A 23,611-nucleotide genomic window follows, 5' to 3' on the forward strand; every position below is an offset into this window, starting at 1 on the left:
TAGGTAAGGAGACGGAACCCCAAAGCGTCTCCTGCGGTCTTGCGGCTGTTCCTTATCTTCCGTCACCCCCGTGTGTCAACCAGGCGGATGAACGCGAAATTGACAACCGGATAGCTGATCCAAAGAGCGCATTGGTGCACTGCTCTGCGCAAGAAATATGTAAACGAAACCGGTATTTTTCGCTGAAGGTCCCGATGTGTAAAACAGTGGTTCCGTAAGCGTGCGAAGTAAAAGTTAAAATGTTTATCTAATTAGTGAACGTATGCAAATGAGCCGCTCACTACTCAGTTCATGGTCGATGTCCCAAGGATATTTAGCGAAGAGAAATTTCTTCGATGGCGCCACCTGTTCACGAATTACTCAGCTGGGAGATTTTCGTGAAACAGCCAGTATACTATGTGCCTGAACCATGTTCATATTTTTGTAATCCGAAGAAGTCTCGTGCGGGAAAGCCTTGCTCAGCAGGTGTAAATAAATAAGTTGCTCCTACAGTTGAATATCACTCTTCAATAGCGACTAGTTCATTTTTCATATGAACATGCTATATAAAAGTGCGTTGCACTTGCAGATGACGTGTTAGCGTCATAATCGAGGCGCATCTTTTCATTTTTTGTATTTCTTTTTTGCAATTTAAATCATATCCTGAGGGAGGGATGTCGTGGGCATTGGAGCGGCCTGCCTGCCTAGATTGACGGCAGTTGCTCGGGGAAGGGATGAAAGAAGGTGCTGTCGTTTGAAAAACAGAAACAAAAGCATAAAAAAAGTAACAAAGAGATCTTGTATCATTTTTTCTGGCAACCCCTAATTTTCTGGCATATTAGACCTCCAACCGGTTCCGAACCTGTTTACAGCCTCTGAACCGGTTAATAGAACCGATATATGTGAACTCCGAAACTGAACCGGAACCGAACCTTTATGGCCGAACCCGAAAAAAAAAACGAAAAAAACGTTTCGGTTTGACGCTCTGGCCAGAACACTTACTACTTTCTCTGTGTTAGTAGCTAAAGAATGCTTAGCATTAAAAAAAAAAAAAAACTCCCTCAGTAACATAATCGTTACGTTTCTAAAATGCAACATTTCAAATACTGCACCAACATTGAAATAGAAACATCGCGGTAACATTATATTTGAGCATGAAACGTTGCCGCAACGTCTGAACATTTGATCATCAAGTGGCCTCATAGCAATTGGTGTCATTAATGCGCGTGGACATCAGGGGAAGGTCCAAAAATTTCATTTTAGAATGGACATTGTGTCCCATCCCTCCATCAAGACATGGGCGCTCGATTTTATTGAAAATACAACACCCTTTCCGGACCGATCCCTGTCAAGCAACAGGCATGAGCACACTTTGTAATGCTTCCTCCAGGGTCTTCCGGAATTTTCGAAACAGTACAGAAGAGAGCTTGCTTTGTAAGCTTCCTCTCAGTGTCTGCCTCACGTTGTCTGTCTGGGCGAAGTCGCTGAACCCTGTATCTTTGAGCTTCAGGTTCACCTTTGGAATCCTAAAGTTATTCAGCACTGGTGTGCCATCTGAAACAGCACAATTTAGAACAATTATGAAATTAAAACACTCAGAAAAGATGGGACTCGACATAGAAGGTGCTTACGGCAGAGTTATCATCTCTGCCAGATTTTGATGCTCGAGTCTGTCAAAGGGACGAGTAACGTAGAGTGCTGGACAACAGCTTACGGAACAAGCTCCGGCACATGCCTTCTTCAGAGTGACGCGCTATAGCAGCACATAGCACCGTACTGACTTGCAAACAGGTAACTGGGTTACCTAGGGACGTGTCCGTATGTCCGTACGGTCCCATTCGCTGCTAGCCCGTCACTCTGAGGAAGGCATGTGCCAGGGCGTGTTCCGCAAACTTTTGTCCAGCCCCGTACATGTGTGTAGGGTGCGCCTAACTGCGGTCTGTATTTTGTAGAGTAGGTACTTAAGTTGACCAACTTGTGACCGTACGCGCAACCTTCTAGGACGTTGTCCACAAACAAGTTTGTGCAATGGCAAATGAAAGCGGAAGTAGTATTGATGATGGAACGGCTTGCCGAAGTTAACTACGCTGAGGCGCGCAACGTGACGACTATTGCGGATGGAATATCGTGCGTCCTGGGCCCACTTCACGGGTAATGTACCGACATGACTTTAGACGTCGAAGGAAAACCCACGGGAAACACCCAGTACAGGAACCAGAACGACATCACGCCACATCAAGTGAGACTGAAGAATTTTTGAGCGATGACTCGCGTGCCTGAGGCTGGTAATGCCCCTTATAAAATTATAGCAAAAGCCACATCCTAGGTGCAGCCTGTGCGCAAAGGAGTGCAAAGAGGCTTGTGCAAAGCAGCTGCGCAATGTGTGCATTGTTCCACTCTCAGTGTAGTGGCCTGATCTCCACTCAAAGGGGCCTGAAGTGGGTCGTGGGACAGTCCCTGTCCCATTTCATTCCATAGGGCAAGTTAGTCCCACTTTTTTCTCGGCTGCAAAAAAGTTTCTCAGCGTTGGGCTTTGGTTTTTTTAGTATAAAAAGGCACCAGTAAAACAATGGGAGTCTTCCTGATGATGTGGAGTGGCACACTTTCTCGTGTCCAGCAAAGAGTAAGGATTGACGTAAACGCCACTGGAGCAACACCTCCTAGGTAGAGAAAGCCTGCTTACTCGTCGACGTGGCGCAACACCTAAGAGTCAGCTAATCAGGGCGAGCCCTATCACCATCACCACCACCACCAGCAGCTAATCAGGATCGCTTTTTCAACGGCGATAGCCAATCACGAACGCGCTTCCGGCGGTGGTAGCCATGGAGACGAACAGCCGTCTTTCTGCGACCACTGACTGAATGTCCCCGCGTGCTAAGTGGGAAATCTTCAAAAATAAAGCGCAAAACGGTCCCATATCTTTCTCAAGACTGATTTTCTGGAAAGCGTGTTGAACTTCTTGTCTACAAGTTCCAAGTTAATAATTTAATAATTTGCAAATTCTTGTATTCGTAGAACGGCGACACGCAGTACACACCGATTTTGACTTTTTATGTCAACGTAGCGAAGGGGGGAGGGGAGGAATTAAGCAGGCCTTCTATATCTAGGTGGCGTTGGCTGGAGGCTCTCCGGCAGCAGAGCTGATTTTTAAAAAAGTATCGTTTATGTAACATATGAGCACAGTTAGTCGTAGGCATCGGACGGTCGTATCTGTTTCACAGATGGATTTCTGGATACCACCGTCCCATTAATGGGTCCTCCAACACTTACCTTCTTTGCTGGTGACTTGTACGACAGCGTAAGTGTTCAGCACAATCAACTCCACGGAAATATTCTGCATCTTCCCGTCCTTCCCGGGAGCTCTGTAAGACCCGTTGTAGGTGACGGTGACGCCGTCTAAAGTCAGTTCGCACTTCAGAGTGACTCTCTCAGCTAGCAGCCTTGGACGTGTGCAGTGTCCATGTCGGCGAACCTTGGAGGCCAACCCGATAAGTCGTCCACCAGAGAATTCAACTGTGGTTCTGTGGGTGGGGACGTAATAGTTGACAACGTCAAAACGAATATCGGCAAGCGGGAGAGGATCTTGGGAGGCGTTTCTCACAAGGTCAGGAAGGAAAGCCTCCAGAACGATGTCCAGAAACAAGTTGGAGTCTTCGGTACTGCCGGCAGATACTCCTAATAACCGAAATATATTATGTTAACCTTTGCAACACAACGAGACATTTTTTACATAATTCGAAGCATTTATTGGCTGACGAACCAAGAGAAGTTAATAAGCATCAGGACAAACGCAAAAAAAAGTTATATGCAGCGGAATCAATAGCGTAAGGTAGTAATAGACGCCGCAGCATATATAATATTGTGTCCAGTCGTCTAGCGTCCACGAGCCGTCCTCATTCTCATCTTCGTGGTATCGACGCGGAAGTTTACCGCATGCACCGCTCTGGGTCTCAGGATGAGTGTGATGTGACGGCCCGTGGACGACGGCGACGCGTCTGTGCTGCCGCGCGCTATTGCGCCTGGCAGCCAGTTCTACCGGCTCCGTCCTAGATGTGCGTGAGGCCACGCACATCTGCCCGTTGGGACATTCCATCACCGCCGGTCAGGACTGAGGTAGAGGAACATCACCTTCTCTACATTTGGAAACAGTTGGTGCGAAAAGGAGGTACATGTGCACTTAATAGAAGTGTCTGGAGGTGCTGACAATATATCTTCTCAACTATTCAGTGAAATGATTGTTGTGCATCAGTTCAAAAGGCAGATAGTTCCAAAGCTTAGCACCGTAACAAACAATTAATCGTGTACCATATATGCTTTTTGGTCCATATAGCTTAAAATAATGAAAAGTGCCACTCCTAGTAAAATTATTACACTGTTGAAAGAGTGAGCTATCAAATGGTAGATTTTTTGTGACAATTGAGATTATAAGTAGGATACAACAACGCACGAACAATATCAGGGAAGGGTAGCTCATTCAATAGGCCACCGGTAATTTCGTGCGGAAATGACGTCGGTGTCCTCGCTTCCGTGACGAGCGCCTCGCAGGTTGCGATAGGCAAGGCGCTTTGTGATCGCTGCGTGTTTAAAATTGGTTTTCGATGCGCTTCTGTGGCAGTATGGGTGGCTGTTGTGCTGCTGTGAAGGGCTGACTATTCCTTTCAGGACTACAAGGCCAGGTATTCGCACAGCGACGGTAATGCTGCGTTCATCTCTTACGTATGAATGTATCGAAGAAAATGAAAGCCAGACCATCAAAAACCAATTTTTGAGATTTCGATTTTAAAAATCGGTTTGTCAGCTGCAGCTGAAAATCGCTGCTTACACTCCTGACGCTCGCTTGAAATTTGCTTGTTGTAGCCGTTACACTCAATGTTACATTACGTGCGTGCTTACCGTCGTTAAATTCGCTTATGTACACACACACAAAAACACAGACTATTAGACACAGACTTTCCGCTTTCTAAAGATGTTTTAGAGCCAGGCACATGCACATCCAGCACTGATAGTGTGCGTCATCTGCTAGCGTAAACACGGAAGTCGACCCTTTTCCCATTATTCTTAGAAAGTAGCGGTCACCTATTGGGTGAAGAGTTCGACAGAGGATGACCGGTGACTCGAAAAACTTGAACTTGAAACTCGAACTCGAGTCTCAGTGACTTTTCCGTAGTTTATAGACATTGTAAGTAGGAGGGATACGTACTGCTCCACGCTGCAACACAATAAATTAGATGTGACTGAATCAGTGAAAAACACAGCTGTCGTAAAATATATAGAGGAAAACATCGCCGGGCGAGGAACATTGCATGGCATGATCGCGATATCTTTTTACAAATGTATCGATGTGCGGCTTCAAAGATAAAGACGGATCGAGAGTTACACCTAAATACTTGATTTCTTATGTCTGTTTAAAAATATGACCGTTAAATGTGAACGCTGTGTCGCTCATAGATGGTTTGTCACAAACAACACATTTTGTTTGTTTTGGTCATATTCACCGACAGGTGTTTAACTGTAAACCAAAGTGCGAGTTTTTGAGTTTCACTACACATTATGTGCGCTGCCTCTGAAGGACTTTCTGAACCAATAAATAAACAAGTGGCATCGACATACATGTATGTTGCTATTTTATCAGAAACCAGTGGGAGGTCGTTAACGTAAAGTGAAAACAGTATTGGACCTAATACAGATACCTGAGGCACGCTAATACTTAACGAAAACTTCAGAGAAGGCACACCGTCAACACTTGTGTCAAAAATCGTGACGTCAACAAAACTTCGGAAAAACGCTAGGGACACCACAGCAAAACAATTTTTTTGCAGCAATACACCATAGCCAACTTTATAGAATGCTTTTCATAGGTCGAGAAAAAGTCTGATGGAGACGTGAGGTTTATCTAAAGTTAGATTAGTTTTATCAGTAAGAGGCACAGCGGCGGACGCTGTCGAGCAACTGGCTCGGAAACCGTGCTGGGCGCTACTGATAACATTATATTTCTGTAAGAATGATGAAAGTTGGTCGCAAATTATTTAATAATAATAATTGGGTGTTTACGTCGCGAGACAACTGAGATCCGCAAATTATTCTTAATAAGCTATTTATAACATTAAGCACTGATATTGCTCTATAGTTTTCTACGTTATGCAGGTCACCTGCATTAAAAATAGAGACTACACGCGCAACTTCCTTTTGATCAGGGTACAGCCCTGCAGAGCAAGTATGGTTGAAAATGCGATGCGAGGGCACAGCCATGATATCAATGCCGGATTTGATTACACGAATTGAGGTGGCATCTGGTCCAGCGGCTAAATTGTTGCTTATTTTATTAGCCGTTGAAACAACATATTGCATAGAAATTGGAGCCATCAAAATAATTTGGTAAAGGTGTCTTAGTAAACCTTTAGGGATCGACAGAACATCCATCTGTGAAACGAGAAGCAAGATTTTGACCAAATGAGGTGAAGTATCTAGTGAAGTCGTCGCATATGTGTTTAGTTGATGCCTTGACCGCAGGCACTATATTTTTCTGCTTGTTAGATCTAACAACATAATTTATGGCATCCCACAACTTACGTGGGTCTCCTTGGGATTGCAAAAGAAGATTAGAATAGTAGTTATGTTTCAACTGGCCTGTAAGTTTCGTCGTTCGTTTTCGTAACTGGCCTGGTTACGAAAACATCGAAAATTCGCCTCAAAGATAATACTGAAGGACGACGCTTGCGCCTTCTACACGAATACGTTTTCAATCTCAACCAGTCTAGTAGTTGTTTATTCATCCGTGGCCAAAGGGGCTGGTCGTATTGTCGACGAAAGGTGATATAAATTGAACTGCGAATAGACTTCTGAATAATTTCAATAGAACTGTCGTATTCACGATTTACCTCTCGATCCTAAACATGGGCCCTATCGATCGAGTTTAGAAGAAAGCGGAGAGTTGAGTAAATAACTCTGGTTACAACATCGCTTACAGTAGCGGAGACACCGGTTCGTCCTACGTGGACAGCAGAATAACAATGATGATCACTACTAATAGGAAAGTCGAAAACACGGCAGGTAGGTGCGGTATTCTCTCGTGTAAGAACATGATCAATGATTGATGAAGAATTCCTAGATGTTCTTGTTGGTGTTTTTATCATATCGCACAACCCAAAATGTTCCAGGAGGGAGGTATAATCACGGTTCGTAGACTTCATTAGATCTATATTAAAATCGCCCACGTTCATGAATACATCACGGAATTCATGCGCGAAAGGACATCCTCAAAGTATTCCTAGCTATTCAAAGCTATTGAGTGCAACAATCGATTACAACTCCGACTGGGTGCCACCTTCGAAAGCAGCGATTTGATCTGTTCATTTGGCTCATACGAATGTTATGGAAGCAATGCACAACTTGTTTCACACGCAGCCGAAGATGTCTTGTCCGGGATGCTGTGCCAACCTTATCTGCGGCAGGAGATTGCAGGGGCAGGACTAGGCAGCAGATAAAGGTAAGACGCGTAATGTTAGATAAGTCAGTCATGCGGTGCCATCACATAGAAAAGAAAAATATGACCTGTCAGTTAATGCTTCATCCTTTAGAGATCAGGCCCCAGCGGGTGTATTCTCAGTACAGATTTGGAATTGACTTATTTGTTAAATGATTTCGCAGGCACTCCCCAGGCAAAAATCTGGAGTGGGACCACTTCGAAGTGGATTATCGGACAGGAACCACTTGGAATGTGGAACCATTCACTGGCTGGGACCAGTTAAAAGTGGAACCAGTTTCACGGTGGTGCCACTTGAAGTGGAACCAATTGAATTTATCCAGTGGTCCCCTCTGCTAAGTGGTCTCGGATCCGACCACTTAGCAGATGGGACCACTAAATGCATGACCGAAAGTAATGCGTAGAAAAGCACATACAGTTCAAGTAACTATTGTTTATTCTGCTATGAGCATACACTAAGGATAAAGAAATAATCGATACATCTCTCACGTACTTTTTCGCACACGGGTAATCACTCACTGCGTTCAGACGAGGCATGTGTTGAATTTGCGATGCACTCACGGACAACATGAACAACAGGGAACATGGCGTTTTGTTGACCACCTCACACCTGTATTTTCTCAGAGAAGACGACACCTCCGTCCATGTAGGTCGCGGCATGTACCATTTTCCACTTCACCAAACGATCCTAATCTTTATACTCGTCTTAACCATGTTTCTCAGGTTCCTCTAGCTCCTGAAATAAAACATATAATCAGTAGTAATCGAAGCACCACGGTAAGCACTTATACCTCTTAACATCGGAAGAAGCATTCTGTGCAGTCCGTTTGGCGTTTCATCGTCCGGTTCTTCTGCGGACGCCGTGTCTTCCTAGCGTCGAAACTTCTCCGAGATATCGCCAATATGTTTCACATGACTCATTGTCATCACGTTGTCTTAGAAAACGCACTAAAACCACGTAAATAGTGCACAGGAGATGCCCGATCTCTGCCACGGCAACCGAAGAGAAAAAACGACCTCACAACGACGCATTCAAGTTCAAACTGCTGACGCCTGCGCGCGCTCTCCAGTCTCCACGCTCTCTCTGCTCCCTCTCGCCTCTCGCGGCCCGCCGTTAGAATTTGAATTGAAAGCCTCCCGCCGCACCGGAGCCGGAGCGCCCTGCTTTGGGTCAGGCCGTGCAATTACCTCTTTGTTTTTAGTTTTTCTAATTATTTGGCGGAGTGTGTCATCTTTTGATTGTGCCTTTTGGCATTTTGCTGGTACATCTTATGACATTTGCCTTTAGATGAGAATATGAGCACGAATTGAAGTTACAGCATATATTTTATCGAAGACGTAAACGGATAAAAAACAAGAAATATAGATCATACGTTTGCTAAAATACATCAAAATAATGGCTAAAAAAGCAAAAAACAAAAAAACAAAAAAAAAAACCACAGAAGGGTATATGGCAAGAGTGGGCTCTTCTTCCCCTAACGGATCTCAAAGGGGGAAGCTGCCCAGCTTGGAAACTGAAGTGGTTCAATTGACCATTGTGGGAACAAAATGGTACCTGTGAGGCTCCCACTGTAAGTTCTGGAACCATTTGAGGCCAGAGTGGCACCACTGATTTCACCAATGTGGAACCAGCCACCCCACTTGCGAATCCAGCTGGGACCATCAAGATTCAACTGGAACCATTCCGGGACCATCCACATTCAAATGGAACCATTCTGGAACCAGTCCAGATTTTTGCCTGGGTCTGGCACCACCGAAAAGCTTGCACTCCACGTCTCAACTATCACAGTCGGGGTTTCAAGCTGAAGGCTGTCACCAGTGCCAACCAGGGGCCCCTTCAAAGTTCATCTGTTTTTGTTGACGGAACAGTGACGCCTGGTACTGAGACGTTTCATTTTCTCATGAATCAAGTGCATTGCATCACTTGTGCTTGACTTCTTTTATTCGTGTACCCTTGCTGTTGCTCGCTAGCTTAGAGCAACCATGCCTGAGGTGTTTGTGTTCTTACTCCAGCGCTTTCAGAGTAAATTTAAGCAGTATCATCGCATCTTATTCACGGCAGCACGTCTTGTGTGTTTTGAGTAAGGTATGAATTAAAATGTTGGCTCAGCTGTTGTATTTTGGTCACAAATAAGGTGTTCTTCCAGAGCGCTCAAAGGCAGTTCAAGCAGTTTCATGCGTGCAACAGCACATACCTTTTCTCAGTTTTGAGTAAGGTAAATTGAAATATTTCAGTTGATGTGTTTCGGTCATAAATTATGTTTTTCGAGACGTTTCAGGATTACATTCAAACAGCATCATGTGTGCAACAGTACATTCTTTTTCTCAGGTGAAGTAAGGTAAATCTGTCCGCTGTTATGTTCTGGCAATGCAGCAGAAGCTTGTGTTGCATTCAAGTGGTATCATGTATACAAAAACTTGTTTTATGCATTTCTGTAGCTGCTGTACTAATATTACGAGCACAGAGACATTCCTGCAGAACATATCGGAGCATCGTGTGTGCTATTGTTGATATGATCTGCAGCAGTATATTGATAATGTTAATTACTCAATGACTTTAGCTAACATTTACATTCTTACTTCCAGGTAAACCTGTCACGCAGGTGCCCTACCCTTTGGTATGGTTAGTTCAAGATTGTACCGAAACAATCAACCTGGAGCATCATTTTTCAATAGGCAGTGGCATTACTATCACAACACACTACACACTGCATGTCTGAGGTGCGTGTACAATGCATCAAACCTATTCTCAAGTACAGGCGAGCTGGTACGCAATTACAACATGAAACAACTGACACAGAGATCGTAAAGCCATGCCTTTTCCTCCGCGCTTCGGGTTTCATGTTGTTATCATCAGTTGCAGCTCATTTCGCATGTGCTGTGCAGCATGAGCTGAAGCACATATTGTTTTGGTCACATGACACGGGACATAAATAGCAGAGTTCGAGGTAACTCGTTACTGTAACTAAGTTCCTTTTTTTGGTAACTTGTAACGTAACTCGGTACTTTTGCGCCGTGGTAACCTTCAGAGGAACTCGTTCCTTTTTTTGGTAACTTTGCCAAAGTAACTTAAGTTCCAAGTTACTTTTAACTCGCTTTTCACTCGCTTTTCACTCACGTTCACACATTTTCTTGCTTTCTCTCCGGTTCCTTCATGGCATATTTTGCCATAAAACGTGATATTCAATGAGTGACAGTATTTTATTCAGGAAATAAGAATTGATGCCATTGAAATAAAGCTGAACCATTGTGCGCCCACAGGGGGTAAGATGCAAAGTGTTCGAATAAACCTCTACCAGAGAAACGTCATCATGACATATTGGGTAGACAGACTGAAACCGAAACAAAGCGGAAGGACGGCTGGGTTCCACGAATGGACACTTGTTCGCTGTCTCCCATTGAAAGAAAAGTAGGACCGAGGGTCTCGTCCATTCAAGGGGTCATGTCGTAATCCCCTCAAGACTGTGGCTTTCGGGCGCGACCTTGTTCACCTCTAGCTTCGAGCGTAGTTCTACCAAATTTTGGCGCTGTGGAACACTATGACGTCATTTATTTACAAACAGTGAGAGGTCTATTGTTGGGCATAAAGGAAAACGATCTAAGCGTGTTGCACTCCTCCGCAGGCAACTCAAGGTCTAACTCTGCGTAATGCTATTTTGTGTCCGGAGTAACTTGGAAGTAACTCGTTCTTTTCGTTAAGTAAATCAGTAACTGCGAGTTAGATTTCATGCTGAAGAACTTCGTTATTAACTTAGTTACATTAGCACGCGGTAACTTAACTTGTAACGAGTTATTTTTGACGGGTAACTTCTCAATCTATGATAAATAGTACTATACAGCATTCTACATCATGTAATCTAACAGTTGTTCACGTTAGAATATCTTAACCATGAAATTTACCCTCCATGAACCATACTATGTCCAAATACAAACAACTGCTAGACAGCAGCTGTACTGTTGCCGTATAGCATTTATGGCTGCGTCCTGTGATCGGAAACAGCGGTGTCTTTTTCTTTTACTACCGGTAAACTACAGTAAAGATTTAGAAATACTGTGTCATACCATAAAGCACTGTGGGAAATGGCAGTTTGAACAACTGGAGAAGACTGTCATTAGAACGGGGGACATGTTCTACGGTGAAATTTTTTACAGTGTGTGCTGTACCATGTAATGCACTGCAGGCCCACCACAGTATGGTAACGCTTTGAATACTGATTTGCTCAAAAAAGGAATGGGTACGTTTCTTCTGCTAACTTCACCTTATGCAATGTAGTAGAAAAATGTTTTGAGCCAATGGGGAGGAGGACATCATTCTGGAGGGACATCATTCTACAGTCTCGTTGACCTACAATGTGTCATGTGTGAAGGTAATTTTGAAGAGTGTAGGCGGTACAAGACTGTGTTCCCACATTCTTGGCAGTGTTGACTAATAATCATAATAAAGTAGAGAGTACATTTGTTGCTTGATATATTTGTGTCACGGCAAAGTATGTAGAGATACATCTGTCTCAACATGCAGGTGCCAAAACTGCTTTTTTGTGCCTAAAATATGACAAATAGTTGTCTGTTCAACAAAACTAATCATGTGCCGGCCTCCATGACATGTCTGTGACATTCCAAAGTGATTAACATGTCCCATAGATGTGTGCAATGCTGAAGATGACTGTGTACCTTCTATGGATTTTGTTTCAAGAAAAGTACAGTGTGATTTGCTAACAGCGCCTGGTTGTACCTTCATAATTTTACATAAAAATATGTAAAGTTTCCGGAAGGAAACATCATGAAGGTCCATAGCGAAAAACCCTGAGACGAGGTAGAGGAAGGGACATACAGAATGTCTCAGCATAGTCTGTGTATGTCCCTTCTTGTATCTCCTCTTCAGGTATCGCCATCATGGACACTATCATCAGCTCGCTTACTGCTGAACCGTTCTTTCAACGATAAAGGTCACTTTCATGATCTGGATGGCAGCCGACATGCTGTCAATAAAAAGAATAATGGAAGGAGTTCAATATGATCCTTAGGCTGTGTGTGGTCATTGCCTTCTGAAAAACGGTGACTTGGAATTTCAGGACAGTGCCCGCAGTGGTAGTATTCTTGTGTTCTCACCCTTGACGCCCATTGTGTGTCATCGGTCACCTGTAATCTGGTAACATGCACATAGCTAAAACAAAGTATATTTGTATTTCTTTGAATACAGTTGGTACAGCACATTGTTTTTTACGTGTTCTTTGGAAAATATCAATAAAAAAATTCTCTACTCTGCAAGTCTCCTGTCAGCTCAACAGAGCAGCTTCGAATTTCACTAGAAGCCACGTGTGAAACATAGAGCAAACTAGTGTTGAAGGTCCATATAGGTCATAGATAGATACTATTATTATTATTAGATCATAGGTCAGGCTTAGGCCCTGGTTGGTAGCAACGCAATTGAACCTTATTAAAAACTGGTGCAGGAGGTGGCCAACATAACTAAATACACCAACTGACTCTCACAAATTTTGTGGTATTATACTTTTGAAACAACATTAATACGCCGCAGTGGTCTTTTCTCCTTTGTTCCTTTTAACCTAGAAATATTAGGTCTTCGGCATCACCAGCCTTAGTTGCTCAGCATGCAGTTATTTACGTTGAACGCTGCAGTTTCATTTTTGTTTCTCTGGACAAGCAAGCCCGGGCTTCCCCATTTTGATAAGGGTCTTTCAACTTTGACAGGGCATTTGTGGACAAGGAAAACATTTGGACTCTGTGTATTTTGCTACGAAGTGCACCGTAAAAGGCAGAGGACAGCATCAACCATTTCCACCAAGATTATTAAATTTGTGATAAAGTACATATACCGTTTGTCACTGACTAATTTGGTGGCAAAGTTACTGGAGTAGCAGTTGTGCAATTTAAACACATGTTAAAAAAAATTCGGGTATGGGAAGTGCTGCCTAATTGAATATATGGAGTACACAATATAATAAATGGTGGGTTTACATCGCGAGACAACTGAGTGTGGAATACACAGCACAGCGTAATGTTCCTTGTTCTGGCAATGTTAGCATGGTTCAAGAAGTGGGAAATGCTGCACTACCCTTAATTGCATCTGTTCGGCCCAGCAAACAGGATACATATATCCTGATTTGAAGACACTATGCCTAACTCAAAAGCACTATGAGATCGACCCGTACGTGTTTATTTGCGAAACTATTATGAATGAAATATGGCCTGTGTGGTATATAGCAATGCGCACACTCAAGTAAACATGCAAAAAATACGTATAAGGGCTCTCGATCTACATCCCGCGATGCGCTCTACGAGATAAACAACACACTACAAAACTACATCCTACGAGTTGCGTGGGGCAACTCTAATGACCACTTTCATATAACCGACGAATGGTTGAACGAATGCAGTTCGAATCTTTGTTTGTTTGATTATTCAAATTCAAATTCAAAATACAAATGCAAGTAAAAAACAGACACCACAATAGGGATTCCATAGCATAGCTAGTTAAGAACACCCATTATATGTAGTGTGCTAAGAATCGGCAATTAAAGAACGAAACATAGAATATTCAGGTGCCCTGATATCAACCGAGATACAACGATGTGGAAACAATATAACGTCTCAAGTCTTTAACTCAATATTTGGGTGTTTACGTCGTGAGACAACTGAGATCCAAGTCTTTAACAAAAAATCTACTATTTTTGAGCTCAATTGGCAGTTGATTCCAAATCCTAGGACCAAAAGACGCAATTAATCTCGTATCGTACACATTATTTGGACGAAATAGCGTATATTGAATCAATACCACACTTCTATTGTTTCTAGTGGAAACACGGAACATATCATTTTGGAATGGTGTTTCCCTAGTTATGACTGAATGGATTAAAAGAGCGCATCGTTCACGCACAAGGTCCGGAAGTGGCACAATGCTAAGCTGAGAGAAGAGCCCAGCAGAGTGTGTCCGAAGGTCAGAATAAGTTATTATTCTCAAGACCCGCTTCTGTAATTTGAATGAACAATCAAGGTAGGTCACCCAGGTGTTGCTGCAGGTCGTAATAGAGTATAGTAAATGGGACTGGAAAAGGGCAAAATATAACTGTCTCAGGATATACAAGGGAAAGCACTGTCTTGCCAAGAACAGCGCATGGCAGGACTTTCTCAATTTTCGAGCCACACTGTCGATTTGTAACCTCCACGACAAACTACAATCGAGGATAACACCGAGATAACTTATGTGGTCAGATCACTCGATTTTCTGACCAGAGATGTGGTCAGAATGGTCGCGAAACATTCCTACGTCGTTCATTGCGGTCACGCTATGATGCTGCACAATATATGTATCTCGTGTAACAAGCCTGCCAAACGCACGATGTGCACACGGGAAGAAATACGGTCGTCTTTCTTTGAAGACCAGTCCTCTGCAAGTATATGCTCAAACGACCACCAAGTCTCACGTTGTTGCAGGGCTTATGCAAGAAGAAGCGCAACGAAGACGTGGATAAACATACCCCCCCCCCCCCTGACAAAGGCAGATCGGCGAGCACTCCTGAAAGGCCGTACTTCATATTTATTTGCGCTGCATTATAAAAAAGGAAAAGCTCGCGTTTCCGCATCCATTAATTATATTATTATCCCCTTAATTACAATTATGATGTCTTTCTTCCTTTCTTTCTTCAATATTGTCATTTTTAGCGTGTATCTTTCCTGCTCCATTCGTCGTTCTTGGTGACAGTGAATCACGGCGGGCAACATTGTTTGCTTTCAAATCCAAGCCGAGCCACTCCTTCCTCGCCTGTTCTTTGCCATATTTACTTGATAGCGTCGTGGCGCCATTTACAGGTTCTCTGGTAAGTTAGTTTTTTTTTTTAGCGTTTCAAGTGGATTTTTGTTTGTGTGAAGTGGCAGGATGTGGGCATGCTGGACGTCTATCTGATCGAAAACCTCCGGCACGTTGATGAGAGTTTACGAATACTGCAAAGCGTAGCTGATTTTTGAGGACAGAAATTCGTCGTCAAGTGGATTTCCGACAAGGTGCATTGACGCTTATATTGTTGCTACATGTGAGTCTTCTAATGTTTTATTTATTTCAACATATAAAAGTATAAAAACTATAAGATAAAAAAAGTATTTGTAGCTGCTGCATGCAGGGAGCTGCAGTGCACGTAGTTCTGAGTTAGCGCTCAGCTCAACATTTTATTTTCCGAGCATGTACAAAGGATTTCAATCGCGCACTTAATGGTTGACACCGGCCGTATTTTTAGAGAGGACGCATAATACAGTTGGAGGACTTGTTTATTCCACTATTTGTCACAATGATGGAGTAGCATAACTGGTGCATAATTAATTTATGGAAGTGTTTGTAAGTGTCAAGTATTTAGCACTGTAATGGTCATCTTTGTCCCCATACGGGGGTAGGAACAGACTTGAATATACTCAGGGATTATATTCTATGTTTTCAAACAAATTGTGAAAATTGTGCTTTCCTTGTAGGAACACGGTGAAGGTAGACAAGCACCAGCCTACGGGAGACCAAAGAAAGCCTCGCGTCAATGCTTGCGAAAATGCAGTGACTCAATACAGTACACCTGTTCACATGTTATTTTACGTTCCTGACCCTCAATACTTCACAGCGAATTGAATTAAATTTGTGGCCAAGTCAAGCAGAGACAACGTAGTATGTGCATGGGGGAGGAAGTAGTCAAAAGAAAAGTAAATGACTTTCAATAGCTGTTCAAAGCAAAGCACGCTGACTTTCAAAATGAAGTCTAAAGGAAGTCCAGAGCAGAAATGTCCTTTGAAATGTTTTGGAGAAATGTCAAAAGGAAGTCTGTCGCAAATGACAATTAGTTGTCCAAAGCAGTTCCAAAGAATTTTTCATATAAAATCTGTAGAAATTCCAGTATAATCTCTATTGACTCTTTTGACATATTTCTACAGAAATGGAATAGAATTTCTATAGCATGAACAAATATTTTGTCATAAGGACTATCTGTGGGGCTGTATAGTAAATGAAAGTCATGAGCATTCTAGATTATACATTTATTTGGTTTCGTTATTATGTGCTGCAGATTCGACAGATATACAGGGAGTTTAACGAAAATTTCCCGGCTGAATAATTCAAAAACTGTAATTATATCGGGAAATTTATTTGTCTGTTAGCATCCTTTATGCGTCGGCCACAAATTGACCACTCAGCCTTTGGGTTTCATGCGCTCGTGAATTGAATAAATTTCCAGCTTTATTTTGCTTCGCTGGGCTTTCGCGCCCGAGCCGTAGCGATGGGAACCCCGAGAAAGTGCCAAACCCGTAAAAAAATGCATCGACTTTCAATTATCTTTGGAGTAATTAACTAGTTTCAAATTTTACAAACAGTTTACAAATTTGCGCGAAGCAGTGCAAGGATGCGCTCTGTCGCCCAACTTCCTTGCGCTCAAATTCCTGTTCATCCGCTTGCATTGGTCGCGGGGGTGCCACAAGATAAGGAACAGCCACGAGCGAGAGTGTCTACCGAATTCGTAATCAGGATCACAGTCGTGTCATTGGAAGGGCAAGATTGTGCGCGTTTATCGCCATAATGACAAGCACTTGTCAGTCGCGATAAAAATAGTTATCACGGGACAAAAGTGGGTTGCTGTTAACGTGAGAAGCATTGTCGTTGAATGAGACCTTGTGCACAATTTGTGGGGAAATAGCATGGAAATACATGGATTAGACTTTATAGTGCGACTTACTTCGCCCCCTTTCCTCCTTCCGCGGAACCCAAGAGCCCCCAAGGAGGAAGTTCTGAGTAAACTACTGAGCGAATGCATGGCCATTCTACCGAGATGGGGAAGATACATGTGACGTGAACGTTTGAGGCACTGCTTTGTCTCGCTGTAACGACGCTGTGCAGAAAGCGCTGAACCGTTAAAAGTTATTCACCCATGACATTGTCGAAATATTTCATTATTTCTCCCTGGTTTTCTTTTAAATAATCAATCAGTCAATCAATCGAAATATTTCACTCATTCTTTCTTGGAAGCGTACGCGCGGTACTAGGAAACACCGCGAGTAATGGGTGGTGATAGGAGTACGAGATGCAGTAACTGAATCCGAATCATTCAAAATGTCTAAGCAAACCATGTGCGTGCAGGATCCGCCGAGAGTAATTGGTGCTTTGGATAATGCGACTTGTAACCGATACAAATCTTTCAAGAGGTTTATGAATTAAGAGTGGAGTGAAAGTTGGGTAAAAGTCATTTACCGTGGAGTCCAAGTTGAAATTCCCCATTAGAACGATAGCAGTATCACGTTATCCCGCACTAGCTAGGTACGGATTAAACTGGGCAATGCTCCGAATATGTACAGTGGGGTAATCGGAGGCAAAGCACTGTGTCCTTGGGAGCGGTGAGCCCGTATTTTACAAGACTGCAATGAGAAGATACCTCATGTAGCCAATGGTAATCTAATCCGCACAGACCATCTAAATGTCCAAACATATATGTTCCAGATTTCTGTACTAAAGAAGTTTTGACTCCCATATTCGTAGCTTCGGAAACCATCATGGATATGTGACGGGTGGCCATAGTGCTGGCTCCACTTATTACATAAATCGCTACTCCACCGACTCCGATACCCTCCCGATTAAACTGAGTGATCTATTTGAAACCGGAAATATCGTACCCATCACTTTCGGGAACTAAAGGGACAACTAAACATATATTGAGTGTGTTATACGGCGAAGTTCTGTTGACTGCTCATCGGATGCCGCATTGCTTAAAAGTCGCAGTTCTGTCTGGGAATTCTTGTAGAAAAATATGCGTTGCTAGTGCTAAGGCTCCACGTTTAACCCACTGACTTCCCAGACTGAACTGCGACTTTTAAGCAATGCGGCATCCGATGAGCAGTCAACAGAACTTCGCCGTATCACACACTCAATATATGTTGCAGCGCGCGGCATCCATCTTTCTGGTAACGCGAGCGCGCAGAGTGAGCATGATTTTTAATCTAATGCTTTGGCGAGGTTGAACCAACCCTGTTTTTCTCAATCCTCCGCTGGTTACACGCGGAACAATCGACCGGTCGCGTTGCTACAACGCTGTAGTAGCCGACACTATTGGGCCAATAAAGGTGCTTGAATGATCTAACGTCACGACATCCCAGAGGACGCCGGGAGGTTTTACTGCGGATGAGCACAATCTGATAAACAAACTTTGCCAGAAAATGCGCGCCTTTTCAACACTGAGCCCTTGTGTATCGCTTGTGTGCTACCCAACATCACCCAACATGCATAATCTGACCTCTAAGGGGTCTGCGTGCGAATATCAGCACTTGAGGTGGAACACGTGAGGCATTTGGCCGCCCGTTTCGTTCATAACGACACTCTCTCTATTGTGAAGAAGAACAGCTACGGAAGTCTGGGGGGGGGGGGGAGAGGCAGACGAAACGACCTCTTTTCATTATCTCGAGGCTCTCAAGTAACAATTACTTTGCTGGCTGAAGCTGTAGCAGCTTCCTTACAGTTGCGTGCTAGCACAATTTCTTATTCGGTCAGAGGATCCCAGAGCACGAGGGTAGAATCTGAACAAATCGGCTGTTATCTCTCAGTCACGAATACCACGATACGCCACATAGTTGAGTTAAACCTGTCGATGGCACTACCCAAATAACCAAATGTGTTTCATTTTCGCATTTGGAATAATGGCTTTTAAGATAGTAGCTTCCCATTTTCATACAGCCAGGGGCTGATTAGAGGGAAGGGAGGGGGGCACCCCCCCCCCTCCCATGAAACCAAGGCCGCTCTCGCCACATCAAAATGCAATGGTTTTCACGACCCATGTCGTCTGGGCTTTGTACACGTTAGGTTCAGCGGAAAAATAGAGGTTCAATTGCTCCTGTGCAACAGTGAAATGTGTCATCTTCAGTAGACATTTTTCTTTCATTTTATTTGAAGTTAATTCAATTCCTTCAATTCAGATTCGAAATTTCGCTAGTCAACCCCGCATCTTCTCGACAGAAATGAACAATCGATGTCAAACTGGCCAGGGACATCGCTCGTAATGAAGTAATGCAGTCGTTTTTGTATGAAGTCCAAATGACATGATGCGTAAAACCCACTGTAGTGTGACTATTTCGCAATATGCTCGGGAACTTAGCGTTCTACGAATCAGGTCCCCCCTCAGTCAGGTCCCCCCAGGTCCCCCTGGGAGATCAGGTCCCCCCTCAAGTCCTCCGAGCCCATTTTCATGCTCTGGTAGACGAGAAGTTTTCTACGTTTACGGCAGCATATACTGATGGCGCATCCCGAAACAACAAGTCCGCCTCAGCCTTCGTCATTCCATCCGAAGGCGTCGTGCACGGAAGACGCCTTTCACATCCAACCTCCTCCACAGCTGCGGAACTCTATGCCATCCTTTTCTTTCTACAACACATCGCTGATTTTCCGCCCCGCGAATGGGCAGTCTTTACAGACTCCAAATCTGCACTTCAAGCAATTGAAACTTCCGGCATACGAGGCCCATCCGCACCCCTAGTCACAGACGTGTTAATGGCTTACCACACTATCTACGCCGCAGGCCACAGGCTAGTTCTCCAGTGGGTTCCAGCCCATTGTGGTGTCGTGGGGAACGAGCAGGCCGACAGCGCCGCAGAAGCAGCACTCTCGTCTCGGAACCGGACCCGTATTGTTCTGCTTAGAGGAGACCGCCGTTCAATTCTGCGACGTCTAGTGACACCCCTGGCTTCCCGCCAACGGACAACCGACATTCTTCCCCCCTCTATGTTGAACAGAGTTGATCCCACGCTCGCTTTCCGCATGCCACGAAACACATCTCGTCAGGATGCTGCATTAATCCACCGCATGCGCCTCGATGTGGCCTTTACAGCTCAGTGGCGTTACCGCTTGAGACAAATTGATTCTACCACCTGCTGCCACTGTGGTGCTCTTGAGGATCTGGAGCACATTCTTCTTCATTGCCCTCACTACGAACCTTCCCGAACCACACTCTCCGAGTCTCTTCGTCAGCTGGACTCTCGCCCTTTCTCCCTACCGAAATTGCTTGGTCCCTGGCCCAATCCAGCCCAGCAACGCTCTGCGCTCAAAGGTCTTCTGACATTTCTGGACACCATCGGACTTCGATCGTTATTGTAAAGGGGCACGTTATTTTATTCCCCCCATTCCACCAAGCACTGGGGTAGAGTATCGCCTGTTGCGATGAAACTCCCCACTCTCCAAGGCCGAAAATAAAGTTGTTGTTGTTGTTAGCGTTCTACCAGTCGATGTGCTTGGCGACTCACCAAGACTTCTCCTCGCTTTGCGAGCACTAACCGACCAGTGAGTGCTCTCGAGGCTGCTTCTTCAGGTTATGAAAACGGATTGTGCATATGCGCGTAAATCGCATCTCTGCTGGCTATGTTTTTGTGGGTTCCACGATTTCTTGAACCATTGTGAATGCGACGCACCTAACTGTCCGCACAAGACCTGTCACTAGTCGGCACCCAAAGAACCGAGAATCGCAATCGCACGACACAACACGAGAAGGTCATTTGCGGGGTACCGAATGTACGCTTAGCAGGGCCACCAGGTAATAACACACAACTGAAGCGTCCATTCGAAAAGAGCGAACACCTGACAAGAGGCACCATTCAATTTTATTTGGTTCATCCCTGCGGCTAATACCCTCTGCAGCCTGCTTATTCAGCCGTTTGGTCATAGCTGCACTTCTCTCGGGCTGGGGTGTCTAAACGAGCAAAAGTTTTGAAGGCACACGAAGGAGACATGCCACCACGCTGCTTTGATCGGCCTTTAGTTTCTAGTCGCATGCGCCATCTGTCCTAGTGACGCGGAACAAACAATTTGTATTTTTAATTTAAATTTTCTCTTTTGTAACGTCATTTCTACATTTTCTCTTGTCTGCTAAGAGTTACGAAATGCAAATAAAAATGTTCGCGCTGAAAGGCGTTACCAAGCAGTCCTGTTGCATAGTATACCCTCTTGCCTGTGGTTGCTGGTCCCGCCTGATATGAATTATGCGTATATATGGTCAGTCCGAACATTGAGTGTCCCCCCCCCCCACACACACGGAAGTGTTAAATCCGCTCCTGCTTACCGCCGGCATAATATTCGAACAATATGATTTGTATGAAATGCACTAGCCTGTAAGGAGCAGCGCCGCGATGACCAGTCGGATAGAATCCATGAAATCCTTCCTTCCTGATGCAGTTTTGATCCCTTCTAGCCGAAACCGCATTCCTAAACGACATCGATAAAAGAATCATAATCATAGGGTGTGGGAACGACAAGGGTTGAATTGGCTCTCTGGAGATTACACTGTTTTCTGCGAACCAGGTCTGCGTTATCAGGAACAGAGGTATATCTATAGGTATATTGCCGAGAGGGAACCTGACTGGCTAATTTAATGCCACATATATCTCACAGACAATTGTCCCATTATCCCAACGTCCATTTCATAAGCATATCGGTATCAAGGCGACAAATAAAAGATAACAAAATTCGTTGGAAGGTGTTTTAGCCTTTCATCGATTGATTACCACATAGAGGCGTACACCAGCGTGATTTCTTCAGTTGCTTGGGAAGTCTAGTACACGTGATGCATCCTGGTATTGTGCATTTACAGGTGGCACTCAACGAGCTGCTGCATCGCTTCAGGAAAAATGTTTGGAGTACTGACCTTCGGTTCCGTCACATTGCCATCCACCAGAAGTACACACTAAGAAAAAAGAAGTAAATGGGGAGTAACTGCGGCTTTTTCTCCTCTAGACTGCAGTTACTCCCCATTTATTCCCCTAACCCCGACATGTATTCCCCAGTACTGCAAATTGTCACTAAACTTCGCGAATGGTCTTCGGCATGCAACGACAACAAAAACAACGACATGAATGTTTATGGGATGAGGTCAACAGTCGCATGCAACAGTCTACGTAAGTATGTGCTCTTGGTCAATTTGATGTCATAAGGCTCTATAACTCAGCCAACATAGAATTTAATGTTTCCGCCCATACAAAGTAAGAAAGAGTTAGAGTTTCTTTCTTCGCAAATGGTTCCCTATTTATGTCGCAAGGTTCTGATATCACTCGATATATCACTGTTGTCGGTTTGATTCAAAGTATTTTCATGCATGCACACGAATTTTGCACGTGGGACTCTTAGAACAGAACGTGAAATGCAGTCTCAACTCTGTAACATTCATTTACTCCCGTGGATTTACTTCTGAAACGGACTATTTTCAGTGGCAACGCACTTAGTCCCCAAGAGGAGTAAAATCACTCTTTTTTTTTAGAATGTACCTTTTCTCTGAAAGAGCTGATGCCGATGCACATCAATATGATTATGGCTGACAGCTGCATATGTGAATGCGCGCCTTTGCAGTGCTGATCACCCTCTCTTTGCCGGCGTCTCCTAGGTGAAACGATAAGGCCGGCCCGCATGGTGCGTGTTTCTGAGAATATCGCGCTGCATAGCAGTCTACATGGCCACGCACCGTGAAAAAGTACGCCTGTCAAACCGCATGGGGCGCAAATCCCGCTGCTGCGTCCACAGCGGGTTTGGAGTATGTGCTTTACGAAGTCCTTCCTCTACCATCCTGAAATTGTTGTTTTTGTGTGCGTTCCTTTGTAATTGAAGTTGTTGTACTTGGAGATGGCCTTCAGCTTCTTCGTCAGAGCGGCCATTGCTAAAGAACGAAGTAGAATGCTAGATCAGAACCAGAAGAGACTTGCTGCGCCCTGGCTGGTTGCTCTGGACGCCTGTGAGCTGACTGGTGGTGGTGGTGGTCGTATGATGTTCTAAGAAAGAGGAGTGAGGAACGTGAACTGACTGCTGCGTGAAATATGAAACCTGCTCTGATGCAGTGAACCACGCGATACGAGCAGTTGCGATGTACACAATTTCGCACTGGGCGTGGAAACTCAGCATTTACGCAAGAAAAACGCACCATTGGGGCCGGCCTATAGTCAAGGGCACGTAGTCTATCTAAAATGGCGTCGAAACGTGTCACCCCCCTAATTACTGTGCCTTCAACTGCATTTTACTGTACAATACGATATGCGAGCAGGTCAGAAGTCTGCGCAGCTTCCCAATGTCCCAGTTTCCCCTATATCCCATGGAGGGAGCTCATTGAACCCTCTCCCAAAAAAGGGGTTACAGCAAACGGCTCTAGG

General features: G+C 44.3%; 1 protein-coding gene across 1 annotated transcript; it reads right to left on the minus strand.

Annotated features, from left to right (window-relative positions):
* Positions 1-1,218: 1,218 nt before the first annotated feature.
* Positions 1,219-21,692, minus strand: LOC135378712 (uncharacterized). The gene is made up of 3 exons (XM_064611802.1): positions 21,588-21,692; positions 3,250-3,654; positions 1,219-1,533 (listed from the first exon to the last, which is right to left on the minus strand). Exons 1-3 carry the CDS (start codon positions 21,679-21,681, stop codon positions 1,328-1,330), a joined length of 705 nt encoding a protein of 234 aa, XP_064467872.1. The 5' UTR covers positions 21,682-21,692; the 3' UTR covers positions 1,219-1,327.
* Between the last annotated feature and the right edge of the window lie 1,919 nt (positions 21,693-23,611).

Source organism: Ornithodoros turicata, chromosome 1, assembly GCF_037126465.1.
Source record: "Ornithodoros turicata isolate Travis chromosome 1, ASM3712646v1, whole genome shotgun sequence".
Classification (NCBI taxonomy): Eukaryota; Metazoa; Arthropoda; class Arachnida; order Ixodida; family Argasidae; genus Ornithodoros; species Ornithodoros turicata.